The sequence below is a fragment of the Embiotoca jacksoni genome, unplaced genomic scaffold (genome assembly GCF_022577435.1).
Source record: "Embiotoca jacksoni isolate LCO1_2020_lvr unplaced genomic scaffold, fEmbJac1.0.p SCAF_1, whole genome shotgun sequence".
In the NCBI taxonomy this organism is placed as follows: Eukaryota; Metazoa; Chordata; class Actinopteri; family Embiotocidae; genus Embiotoca; species Embiotoca jacksoni.
In genome coordinates, this window is record NW_027185229.1 from 17,080,716 (window position 1) to 17,092,085 (window position 11,370).

Consider the following 11,370-nt stretch of genomic DNA (forward strand, 5'->3'; position numbering starts at 1 on the left):
TAGGAATTATATACATTTCTTTGTGCATTCATTAACCAAAAAAAAATGTTGTGAACTGAAAAGATTTTACAACTTTTATCATGTCAAAATAATTTTTAATAATGTCAATAAAAGCAGAAGCTCCAAAAAAGGGGCAACAACCAAATCCTAATATAAACAAAAGCATAGAAAGACTCAGAATATTCAACAACACAATGAGGTTCAGTATCTACATAAAACACTTAAAAGGCTAGTTCAGTAATTACACTTACCCCTGATGCAGCAGACAAAGATGAAAATCAGTAAAATAGTATAAAGTCGCTGCATTCTGACCTGCAGCTGTTCAAAGAGTCAAGAGAAATCTGTCATATGCAGTCAGACGAGTGCAACAGACAGATGTCCCCTTCGTTAGTTTGATTTAGCGGCATAGATTTTCCAGACTATAAGAGGCGCTGCTACTTACGAGGAAATAGAAAGTCTATTGCGCAAGGGCAACTCCTCTAAAAACAGTTGAGTCACTTTTTACACACATATGGAAAATATTTAGCACCATCTGTCCCAAGGACGACCCCTATCCAACATTTTCGCCCATTTAAAGTCCAGATGCAAAAGTAAAGGCTGCTTTAAGGGACATGGTTTTAATGTTTTTGGATATGCCGAATCAATTTGAACACATTTGACATGAGAATCAGCAGCATTACATTGGTGATAGGATATCTATTTTTTGGAATAAAGGTATAAACATTCTATCTAAATAAATAAGCAAGCTTGTAGCAAAATATGTATCAGCTGGTGAACCTTTTGCTCGTTCAATTCTCCATTCAGTTTTCAGATTAGTTTCAGACAGAATTCAGATATTGAGTTGTAATTTTACAGCTCAAAGCGCACTTGACAGCAATGAAAGCGTTTCATTTTAAGGTTGAAGCTTCAGTTTAAAATATTTATTATTTCAATTTACTCAGCTATTCACAAAAAAATAATTTGAAGCCTGGATTGTGTTTGTTGGTACTTTCCTTTTGGGGGTCAATCTTCAAACCCCGGACAGTATCATTATTTGACACGGCCACCACAAGATTTTGATTTAAGACAAATATAAAATTCATAAAAGAGCTTTCTGCTTTGTCCTAATTCATCTTCAGGGCAAAGTTTTGAATGCAGTAATAAGGTGTAAACAAACACCAACAAGTCCAAACAACCAGCAGGTGAGTGTCTGAGGACCTGCGTTGTTTCCTGTCACGTTGTTAACACACAGTTATCCGTTTCCATCTCTTCTGTTTTTCGACGGACAGACTGTAAACGTTGGACTCTGTTTGCGTGCAGCAGCATCGTCGGTTTCCATTTTTCCAGCTCAGTCGACAGTCTGTCGATGTGCTCCTCCAACTGTAAACATCAAAAACGTCAACTGTGACGAAGAATCCATTTTATTAACAATAACGTGCAGCGTCTGTGATGTAAGTAACTGTCCTCTTATGCGACCCCTGCTGAGTTATTCACAGTCAGAGATTTATTGTTGAAATGAGACTGCAGAAGAATACATGCAAAATTTAAGACATCAGTGATACTAACTTAAGAAGTTACTTCTGGCAACTCGCTTCACAATCAGGACCTCACACACTGTGTGAGATGCCTTTCTACTTTACATAATAAAAGAAATGTATTAAATGAGCTGATAATTACAGTCATCAGATGGTAAAAATGTGTACAAATTGTCAAAAGATTTTTTTTGCCTCACTCTAATTTGTTGGGTAAAGTTTACAGTAGTTATAAGAAGTTGTGCACTTTGTAGATTTTCATAAATGATAATATGACGCATCACTTTCAAAGGAATTCAAATATCTCACTGACAGACTGGTGGGGGCATTACTGATATTGTAATCAGTCGGTATTGATGGTTTATTATTATTTTTTTTTTAAACATTTGAACAGAATCAACCTTAGTCGATGTTGATTCTCTCTGTTGAAATATTGAGATTTGGTCTGCAGCAACTATATCAGGCCTGTATCTTCAAAAGATGAATGAAACAGTATTATTTCTCAGGTGTACCATGCAGATGCTGACAATTCTGTTCTTGTGCAGTCGTGCTCTCTGCAACATTTCAAATAAATGATGACAAAATTATCTTATGTCCTTACCTCCTTCAACTCTTGACAAACCGCATTTCTTTCCATTTCTTCGTCCTTTCCACTGGTCTGCAGCCAGCTCTGTAATACCTCTTTCAGCTTTCGCCATGCCCTGAGTGCGCACGCACACGCACACACACACACACACACACACACACACACACACACACAAAATCAAACATCACTCACGATGAGACGACATGTCAAATAATATAAAGAAGAGGGAAAAATGTGTTTTTAGTGATTTTTACCGGAGCTGCTTTCGGCTCTGCTGGAAGTTCTTCATGTCCAGCTGAATGCTGAGAAGTTCTTCTGTCAGAGCTGATGCTGGATCAGCTGCTGCAGGTTCTGCATGACGTACCTCGGTTTCTCCACTGGAGGCCCTCAGATGTACCTCTTGAAAAAGTATCACGGTGGTTTTTGTGATGTTTTTTTACAATCCAAATTTAACAGCAGTGTTTTTTTTTTTTTTTTTTATAGACAATGACAAAGCACTCATACGAAAGAGAAAGGTGTGGGCACCGTACCGGGATAAGTTGATGACCGGTGTTTAAAGGAAGTGAAAACATGATGAAAAGGCACATGTGGAGCATCTCTAGGACCTGAGCTGCTGGACTTCCTCAGCTTGGAAAAGAAAGAGTACACACAATATGACAATTAGGTTACTGAATATAGCAATGAATGCTTGTCAACATGCGTGTAAGTCAAAGATGTGATTATTGCCATATTCTGAGTCGCGGTGGTCATGAAAGCAGAAGGAGGTAAAAGCAGGTCTCGGTTTTGGGTTTCCTGAGGAGAGTCCACGGTGGACACGTGAGCTTCAGAGGGTGATACGGTTGATATGAGGGTGCTCTGATGTGTTGAGGGAACGGAGACTTTATCAGGACAGAGGCTGTATGACGAAGCAGGAAGCTCTATCTGAGGACAATTGAACTCAAAGGGCCTTGGAACTGCTTCAGTGCTGGTGATAACAGATTGATTTTGGTTGCTAGAAAAAAAAAAAAAAAGAAGCATTTGTCAGTGCCTTCTGATGCGCATCAAAGACAAGACTCACATTTCTAATATTTCAAAACCAATGTAATGTTTGTTGATTAGGTATAATGAAAAATGTGAATAAGAGACAACTGCTTTACCTGCTTTGTGGCGACACTTTAAGTGGATACTCGAAGAGTTCTTTCCAGCGACGTGGCTGACGTCGAGTTGTTCGGGTAAGAAGTCTGCAGAAAATGACAAACTCTGTAAGACTGTAAGACTCCATGTGTTGGAAGTTTCAGAGCCTGTAAGACTGAAGCACAGACTCACAGCTCGCTAAGCCCTCCATCATCGGCCCCCTGCTCCGCTGAGTCAGACGAAGCAACGCTGTTCGGTGCAGTCAGACAGAAGGTCACACTCTTTCGTGGTGGTTGCGCTCTGACCTCTTGCTCTCTTCGTGGTTTACGCAGCGCCCGCTGCTTCCACCTCATGGCGTAGCGTTTCACAACTCTCTGGAGATGCTGTGATCGCTGCAGGGTACAGGCAGGCAGACTTGACGAAATGATACTCGAAACGGATGTCTGAAGCCACAAGAGGAAAACAATGACCCACTTGTTCCTGGCTGTGCTGCGTGAGGCTCGTTGTGAGATCATTCATATGAGCGGCATATGTGAGGATGCGTGTCACGCCCTCCCTCAGCAGGTGGTCCCTGTAGACCTCTGCAGCTCTGGCTGCCTGTTCTTGATTCCTGCGCTGCTCTGTGACCCACAGCCTCCACCCATACAGCACCTGCAGCAGGTTCACGGAGACGCGTTAAATCCTGTAAGCACCATTTCTGCAGGGTTCAGTTTAGTAGTGAGAGAAGAATGAGGCGGCAGGTGTTACCTTGGCCTGAAGAGTGAGAGACCAGTGCCAGAGTGCTCGCTCCGTCTGCTTAGCCTCTCTCCGTCTGTGCTGCAGCTGTTAGCACAAAGAAAACCAAAGTCATGGCCAGTTTAACTGCACAGAACCAAACCACATGCAGCACTGTGCGAAGGTTTTAGGCACTTTAGATGCCAAATAAAACCATCAGGTAGACATCTCATTATTCTGTAGCACGACAACAACCTCAACAAACCTTTATTTTCCACTGTTCAAAGTATGTCTGGCACATTCTTAATCTCAACAGCAAGATTCCTTGGCGCTTCATCACCTGTGGAATAATCACACATTTAAGAATTCATGTTACAGTGTGATGTCAATAGTATAGTATATATAGTTATATAACAATTAAGGGATAATGAAATTACAACCTTTTTTTTCTGGTGCTGGTAGTGATGTCTTTTCCATGCTTTCAGGTTGGTAGAGAGGAGTTTTGAGTTATGATGCCGTCTGGCTTTTTCCATGCACACCCTCTCCCGCCGAGCCTCCCGGGTTTGTTTCCTCCACTGTCTGAAATACCGCAGCAGTCGCACTAAAGACAGAAAAGACGAGGTTTAAAAGTGTAAAACAACTCAGGCATGCTTGACTTACTTCAATAGTAGGATCCTGATGTAACATCTATGCAAATAATAGTCATATTTTTTTTTTTTTGTCTTTAAAATTTGGCAGTAAGCAGTGGTTATGAGACCAAATCAAATCACATTAAACAGCTGTAAGAGTGAGAAAAACCTGCTTGAATACTAAAAATACAGTGAAATATTTGAATTATTATTTAGGATTGGCAGTTCTGTTAATGGTTACATAAAAGATTCGCATGAACACATTTAAATAGAAGAAATATTTAAATGGAGCTCAAACTTGGCAGCCAGGAGTCTTTTTGACCTGTTGTCTATTTACCTTGATTCATAGACATCTGTGCCCTGCGGAGTGCTTCCCCCTGCTGGTGGCGCTTTGACACGGCATGTGTTGTTGCTTCTCTCCAGACAAGAAACACCTTTAGAGATTTTAGAGTAAACAAAGCAATAAGCAAAAACACATGCAATAATGACTGATACTTTTTAAGATGAAGGTATAAGACTGATTTATAACCTTAAGTTGAAAGAAGTGCTGAAAGTGATTCTGTGCTCGACGTTCAGCGACTCGGACTTCTGCCAGCAGTGCTGCATTCTCCCTCCACGCAGTCAAAACCTTTCTGGAGAGACATGACCGAAACTGATGATGATGACATACACATATGGTTTCTAAATAGAGAAAGTGAAGCTCTGATTTTAGCTTTTGAGGGAGAATATACTGCATGTACGATTGTGTTTATTACCTGAGAAAACACAGTGTTTTCTGCCTGTGAAGTTCCTCTGCATGCTCATAGATCTGAGACATCTGGAGGTGGTGTTTCTGTGAATACAGCAGGCCGCAGTGTAACGACTTTAACAGTCATTTTACACCCCCCCCCCCCCCCCCTCAATGCATGAAATCATGTGATCATTTTGCATGTACATATGTACCTTCCAGGTCATTAAGGAGTGTTTGAGAAGTTTAACTTCATGGTAATGCTGAATCTGCTGCAGCCTGCTTTTCTTCACCCTCTGGCTCTGCACAAACTGATCACACACACTGGAGTGACTAACACACACACACACACACACACACACACACACTTGCACACACAGACTTTAAACAGTGAACTGTACATATGATTTGTGTCGTCAGCATGTGCTTCTGCAATTGTCTTAAAAATACCAATCTAAAAAAATACGTGTATACTGTGTTACCTTCCCATGATGAACTATTAAATGAGACATGTAGGATTGTAATACACTATTAATTAAAGGAGCAGTGTGTACGATTTACTGGCATCTAGCAGTGAGGTTGCAGATTGCAACCAACTGAACATTCCTCTCCTCACCCTCCCCTTCTCATCTACGGTGGCCATGAAACTTGTTAAAAACATGTCAGGCCCTCTCCAGAGACCGTTTTTGGTTTGTCTCTTCTGGGCTACTGTAGGAACATGTTGGTCTTTGTGAAGGAGGACCCACATCGTGTGTAGATATGAAGATTTAAAATACATTAATGTATGATTTTTAGTTTGAATTCATTATACAGTAATGAAAACATAATTAGAAATATTATATTTCATTGCTGCCAATAGATCCTCCAGAATCCTACAAACTGAACCTTTAATAAGATGAGAAACATTCATCAGCTTAAATAACATCACCTTAAAGCTCTGGTCTCATTTAAACACTGCACATGTCGCTGAAGAGCTTTGCTGAGCAGAACATTTATAAGAAACAAGTTTCCAGCTCTAAAGAGCTCAGTTTTTAATCTTAACCCCAAAGCTCTGATTGCTTAAAGTACAGTATATTAACTACATCAACAGATGGTGTGAACACTGGACAGGACAAAGACAGCACCTTTTTCCATTTTTCTACAGCCCATCTCATGCAGGAGAGGTCCCCCTGCCGACAGGCCTGCTGCTCTCTGTTTCTCCTGACATCAAAAAAATAAAAATAAACAAATCTTTTAGCTAACAACACTGAAACGTGCAGCACAGATGTGTCAAGAGCGTCAGCAGAACTTGTTTTGCTTCACCTGTCTCGTATCTCAGTGCTGTTGTCCTTCCACTGCATCACTGTCTTGTGGAGAAGTCTGTGCAGGTACAGACGGTGTGAAGCCTCCTGCGTCTCCACCTCTTTGATTTGCTGCTGTGTGCGTTGTCTCCACCGAGCCCAGGCCGTCTGCATGCGACATCGCTCCTCATGAAGAATCGCCTGCAAATACATACAAATTTTTTTTTTTAAATGTTGTTTTATATGTCTGCTTCGCAACTGCGGTCTTCATCAACAACATACGGTCGTCGTCCCGGCATACCATCCGCTCAGAAAGCATCTCCTCCCTGTGTTTCTCTGACTGGCCCCACCAGGTGTAAAACACCCAAGCGTACTGACGCTGCCTGACAACACAGCAAACAAAGAAATCCCATAAAGACAGCCTGATTGTTTGGGAACAATTTAAAACATGTTTAAAAGTGTGGCTGGAAAAAGGTGGTAACTCACCGATTATAGACTTCAGCTTTGTGTCTCCTCTGTTCGCACAGTCTTCTCTGCAGAGTGAACTCCACCCACGACTTAAAACACTGAGGTAACATGCGCTCAGCGAACCAAATGTCGGCACGACGCTCCATTCCCTGTAGAAAAGCATGTTTTTGAATTTGATTATATCATATATCTCATATTTTCAACTACCGTTTACCTACATTTTGAAGGAATTCATCAGCGTCAGCTTTATTGGGCTTTATACGTTATTACACACATGGAATTGTCTTTGGTATGCAGCAGCTCTCATTCAACAACAGGTATTAAAGGAAATAAAGACTAAAACGTGCCAGAGTAAGAAACAAGAACGGTGTCATTTGAGTCTCTTGACAAATAAAATGTAATATTTAAATATGTATTGCAAGTGCTTAATTCACAATTGGGCATGAATATTTATTTCTACCCTTATTAAAGTTGACTTGAGCTAAATCTTTGTAGGTCAAACTGCTCCTTTAGATTTTATAAATTGACAAGTGCAAAGACGTATGGAGTGCTGAATTTATTTTAGCTGTGTCGAGAATAAATTACTTACGTTTATACACATAGTCAGTGATTATTACAGTATTTGCTTCTGTCCTTTTCTGTGTATATACAGATTGCTTAAATATATATTTGACAGTGAGTGATTTAACCTTCAATTTAAATGTTTTTTTTTTTATATATATTTTGTGTTACCGTTCTTAAAATGTTTTTTATTACATTGTCAGAGCCTTATGCGCTAAGTTTTTTTTTTTAACATCCCCGGAGTGTAATTGTTTTAAAGTGACGTAACATGCTTTACAAACATGACACAAATGTTTTGAGGTAACATCCTTAAAGTGTTTTTAGGATGTTTTTATGGAACATTACCTTTTAAAAGAACATTCGGCGAACAAACAAAAAAAATCCTACTGAAAACATCAGTAGAACATTGCATCATTTCTAGCTGGGCAAGTGCTAGAGGACACTACTCCAACACTAGATATAAGTATATTTGACTGTGACATTTGAATTCATAAACTGCGATATTATGTTTTCTAGTCTTTCAAGTTAAATGGATTCCAAACTAAAATTTGACTCAGCAACATGAGGGAATAAAATACTGCCATAAAAGGTTTCTTGGTAGATAAATATTGATTGCTCTAATCTATAGAAATGTATCTCTTATCTCCTGCGCTCTGGTATCTGAAAATACCTGTTTGTGTCTCTGTTCAGCCAGTTTCTCTCTCCAGTGCAGAAAACAGTTCCTCAACAGTAAAGAGCTGCAACACAAAAGAAAAAAACATTTCCTGTTGAAATTTAGATTCAAATTAAGCAAACAGCATATGAACTATGTTTGTAGCTTGGATGCTATAAAACAGAACAATGAACATACTTCTCACTCCAGGGCAAACTTGTAATACTGTTGAGCTTGGGAAATGTAAATAACAGCACCTGTAGTTAGTCAGACACATCTGTGTGAGTGGTTGAAAACGCTGGTCTTCAACTTCCTCCAGACGGTCCCGCCACATTCTCCAGTACTTACACGTCATCTACAAAAAACACAAACGTTAAACCCTCAGACGTTTCCAAAATTTTACTGGTGCTATGTGAGTGTGAGGATCACCGAGCGCTCATCATTTACTGTTTGCTGACGATGTTGGACAGCCATGTTGTTGTTCAGTCGCTGTGCTTTGTTCCACATGATGTTGAGAGAGAACCCCTGCAATCCAGCACGCTGCAACAACAATAACAACAACAACAGTGACCAATAAATGAAACAATTGCACTCTCTGCTTCTTCGTAGTTGATTCTTCTTTTTTCTTTTACCAGTAAGCGATAATGGAGATGTTGACTTGCTATCTGGTTTCTTTCAGCCTCTTCTCCGCACAAAGTGACATCCATTGAAGAGGTCAAGAATCAAACATCTGTGCCGAATATTATAAAAAAAAAAAAAAAAAAAAAAAAAAGCTATCCTTCAGTAGACTGTGTGTGATTCTTTAGTTGGTTTAAAAACTAAAGGTGGTTTAATTTTATGCATGCATTAGGATACAAGCTGTCCAGCGCACCAGTGCTCTGCGCTGTGCGCTTCGCGTGGCCATAAGGCCTGCAGCTTCCAAACGGGTCTCCTCGGCCTGTTTGCGTTGCAGTGCATTAATCCATTTATGCCAACAGCCCCTCACCAGGCGGAGACAGCAGGCACGCTGAGCCACAGCTAAAAGAAACACACACACAAGAACAACTGTAAGAGACAACTTAATAGTCAAGTTTTGGAAATGTTCAAGAAAAGGGACGATTTTATATTGACCTTGTGTTTTTTTCTTGCCGTGACGAAAGGATACATAAATCATCCACTGATGCAATGTCCGTCTTTTCAGTCGTAGGATGAAGTGAAGCACAGCTTTGGATTCTTTTTCTCCATGGCAACGAGCTGCTCGGTGCATTTCTATCCAGTGAAGCCAAGCCTTTGACAAAATATTAAAGTTCCCACATTACCACCAGCATTCATTGCACATTAGGTTGAATAAATTAGATTTATAAGTGTGTTGGATCACATCTTTACCCTGCTTTGTAACACCAGTGCCCTCTGTTTCAGTGCTTGGTGCTCTAAAGTGTTGAAGTCTCTCTGGTGCCGCAGCCTATTTCGCCAAAATCTCCATGCTGAACTGCAAAACACAATAGCATTAAAACTAATATTGTGCTAAGATATTAAAGATAGTAAAGATTGGATATATAAATCATCTCACTGAAGAGTTGAGCATCTGTTTTGCACGAGAGCTGATTCAAGCATTCGGTTCTTCATTCTCCTCATCTCTGTGAAAACCTCCCATCTGTCCCAAACCAGACGCAGCCGTTGTTTGTCAGCTGATTAAAGAAACAAAGTGGTGAGTCACACCAGCTGCCTGTGAACTCTGACAAAACAAATGGCTTGATTTAGAAAGAGTAAAACTCATACCAAATGACTGAGCATTCTGCACTTTAGATTTATTTTCCCTCTGCAAGGAAACAAACTTTTGCCAACTACGGAACGTCCAGTTGGTCAGGTAAAACCTAAAACACAAACAGCATCAGCACAGACAAAAAAAAAAAAAATCCTTCGGAGGCCAGCTTGCCGTCTTGATTAATGTCATGTAAATGACCTGTGGTGACACTCTGCCCACAGTGTAAGCCTCCACTCCCTCCTGGACGCCCACCACTCGTCTCTCCATGCTTCTAAGGCTCGTCTTAGGACCACGTTGTTATAGTGGGACCTGCAACACGTAATATTTCCTGGAATTACAGAAAATGCTTCGGTAGGACATTAGAAGTAGCGAGCTTTAAAAACAACCAGGTGCAGGTACTTATTTCAACAACTCCAGTTTGGAAAGTAAGTGTAACACATTACTTGGCTTCATGAGGAAGAATTCGACCAAATGTGTTCTGCATCCATATCTTCAGAAACTTTCTCGCCAGGTGCCTGCAGGGATACAAAAAAAAAAAAAAAAGGTAGTTATGAATAATTAAAATTGCTCGGTGAAATATGGTAAATAAAGTGTCTCCACCTTATTCTCAGCTCCTTGAGTCTTCCACCTCTGTTCCAGCTGTATCCAACTCTGTAAGGAATCTTTCTAGTGGGAACTTTGCGCACTTGTTTTTTTGCACCACCGGATCCCACGCTGCTTGGTCGTGTTTTTACAGGATCTGGAGGGTTTCTAGCGTTTCTCTGCATTGTACTTATTTTAAGTCACGAATACGCAAAACAAAACAGTACGGCCACAGCACGACTTTTAAAAGACAATGATTAAAGACCAGCACTTTACCACAATCAGAAGCCCTCAGTTTTAAATAAAAAAATAACTTCCTACTTCGATGTGAAGAAGCTGTTTGGGATATTGAACTGCCGCGCGCGCGTGTATTCCCTTATCACTTGAGCACGAGTGTGACAGCGGGGACGGTTGTCAACGGCAACAGCCTGCGCCGAGCGCACATTGTGCTACTTTCGGGTTGTTGGTGGTTTAACGTTCAAAGTTTTCAAGCTGTTTGTGAGGCATTGGTAATAAAAAATTAAAAAAAAACTTTCACTCTACAAAATGGAATAAATTATGACATGTTTACTCCGCTGTAGAGTCTAGTACGCACCTAAGGTCCTCTCAAAAACAACGGCGATACGCTAAATCAGGCCTGGACCGCCCGTCAGGGCGGAGTCTCTTTTTTCACAAAGAAGCTCAGGGAAACCGATTTGGGGAAAAACAAATCGAGCAAACCCTTGGACAAATAGTAGCTGCCCCAAATAATGCCGCATAAATTTTGTAAATTTTGTATCGATTATATCCCAGCAAAACAAGTT

At 40.5% G+C, this 11,370-nt stretch overlaps 1 protein-coding gene across 2 annotated transcripts; it reads right to left on the bottom strand.

The window, feature by feature from the left end:
* Positions 1-79: 79 nt before the first annotated feature.
* On the bottom strand, positions 80-11,277 carry sfi1 (SFI1 centrin binding protein). Of its 2 annotated transcripts, none has more exons than XM_069143905.1 (30): positions 10,586-11,277; positions 10,429-10,500; positions 10,184-10,294; positions 10,000-10,094; positions 9,791-9,908; positions 9,607-9,709; positions 9,352-9,508; positions 9,113-9,258; positions 8,689-8,781; positions 8,499-8,596; positions 8,260-8,326; positions 7,047-7,177; positions 6,862-6,943; positions 6,583-6,761; positions 6,405-6,480; positions 5,496-5,591; positions 5,309-5,385; positions 5,083-5,185; positions 4,891-4,987; positions 4,365-4,525; positions 4,190-4,264; positions 3,958-4,032; positions 3,685-3,861; positions 3,403-3,602; positions 3,234-3,317; positions 2,824-3,088; positions 2,628-2,724; positions 2,352-2,496; positions 2,113-2,212; positions 80-1,359 (listed from the first exon to the last, which is right to left on the bottom strand). In XM_069143905.1, the coding sequence occupies exons 1-30, from the start codon at positions 10,750-10,752 to the stop codon at positions 1,213-1,215; spliced, it is 3,594 nt and encodes a 1,197-aa protein (XP_069000006.1). In that variant the 5' UTR covers positions 10,753-11,277; the 3' UTR covers positions 80-1,212. The 2 variants fall into 2 exon arrangements, with proteins under 2 accessions (XP_069000006.1, XP_069000014.1); XM_069143913.1 differs by having other exon boundaries at positions 10,184-10,313; positions 10,586-10,613.
* Positions 11,278-11,370: the final 93 nt, after the last annotated feature.

Coding starts and splice junctions, on each gene's coding strand:
- sfi1 (XM_069143905.1), bottom strand. CDS start 10,752: ATGCAGAGAAACGCTAGAAACCCTCCAGATCCTGTAAAAACACGACCA. Junction 9,259..9,351: donor CGGCAAGAAAAAAACACAAG/GTCAATATAAAA, acceptor TGTTTCTTTTAG/CTGTGGCTCAGCGTGCCTGC. Junction 3,603..3,684: donor CGCAGCACAGCCAGGAACAA/GTGGGTCATTGT, acceptor TGTACCCTGCAG/CGATCACAGCATCTCCAGAG.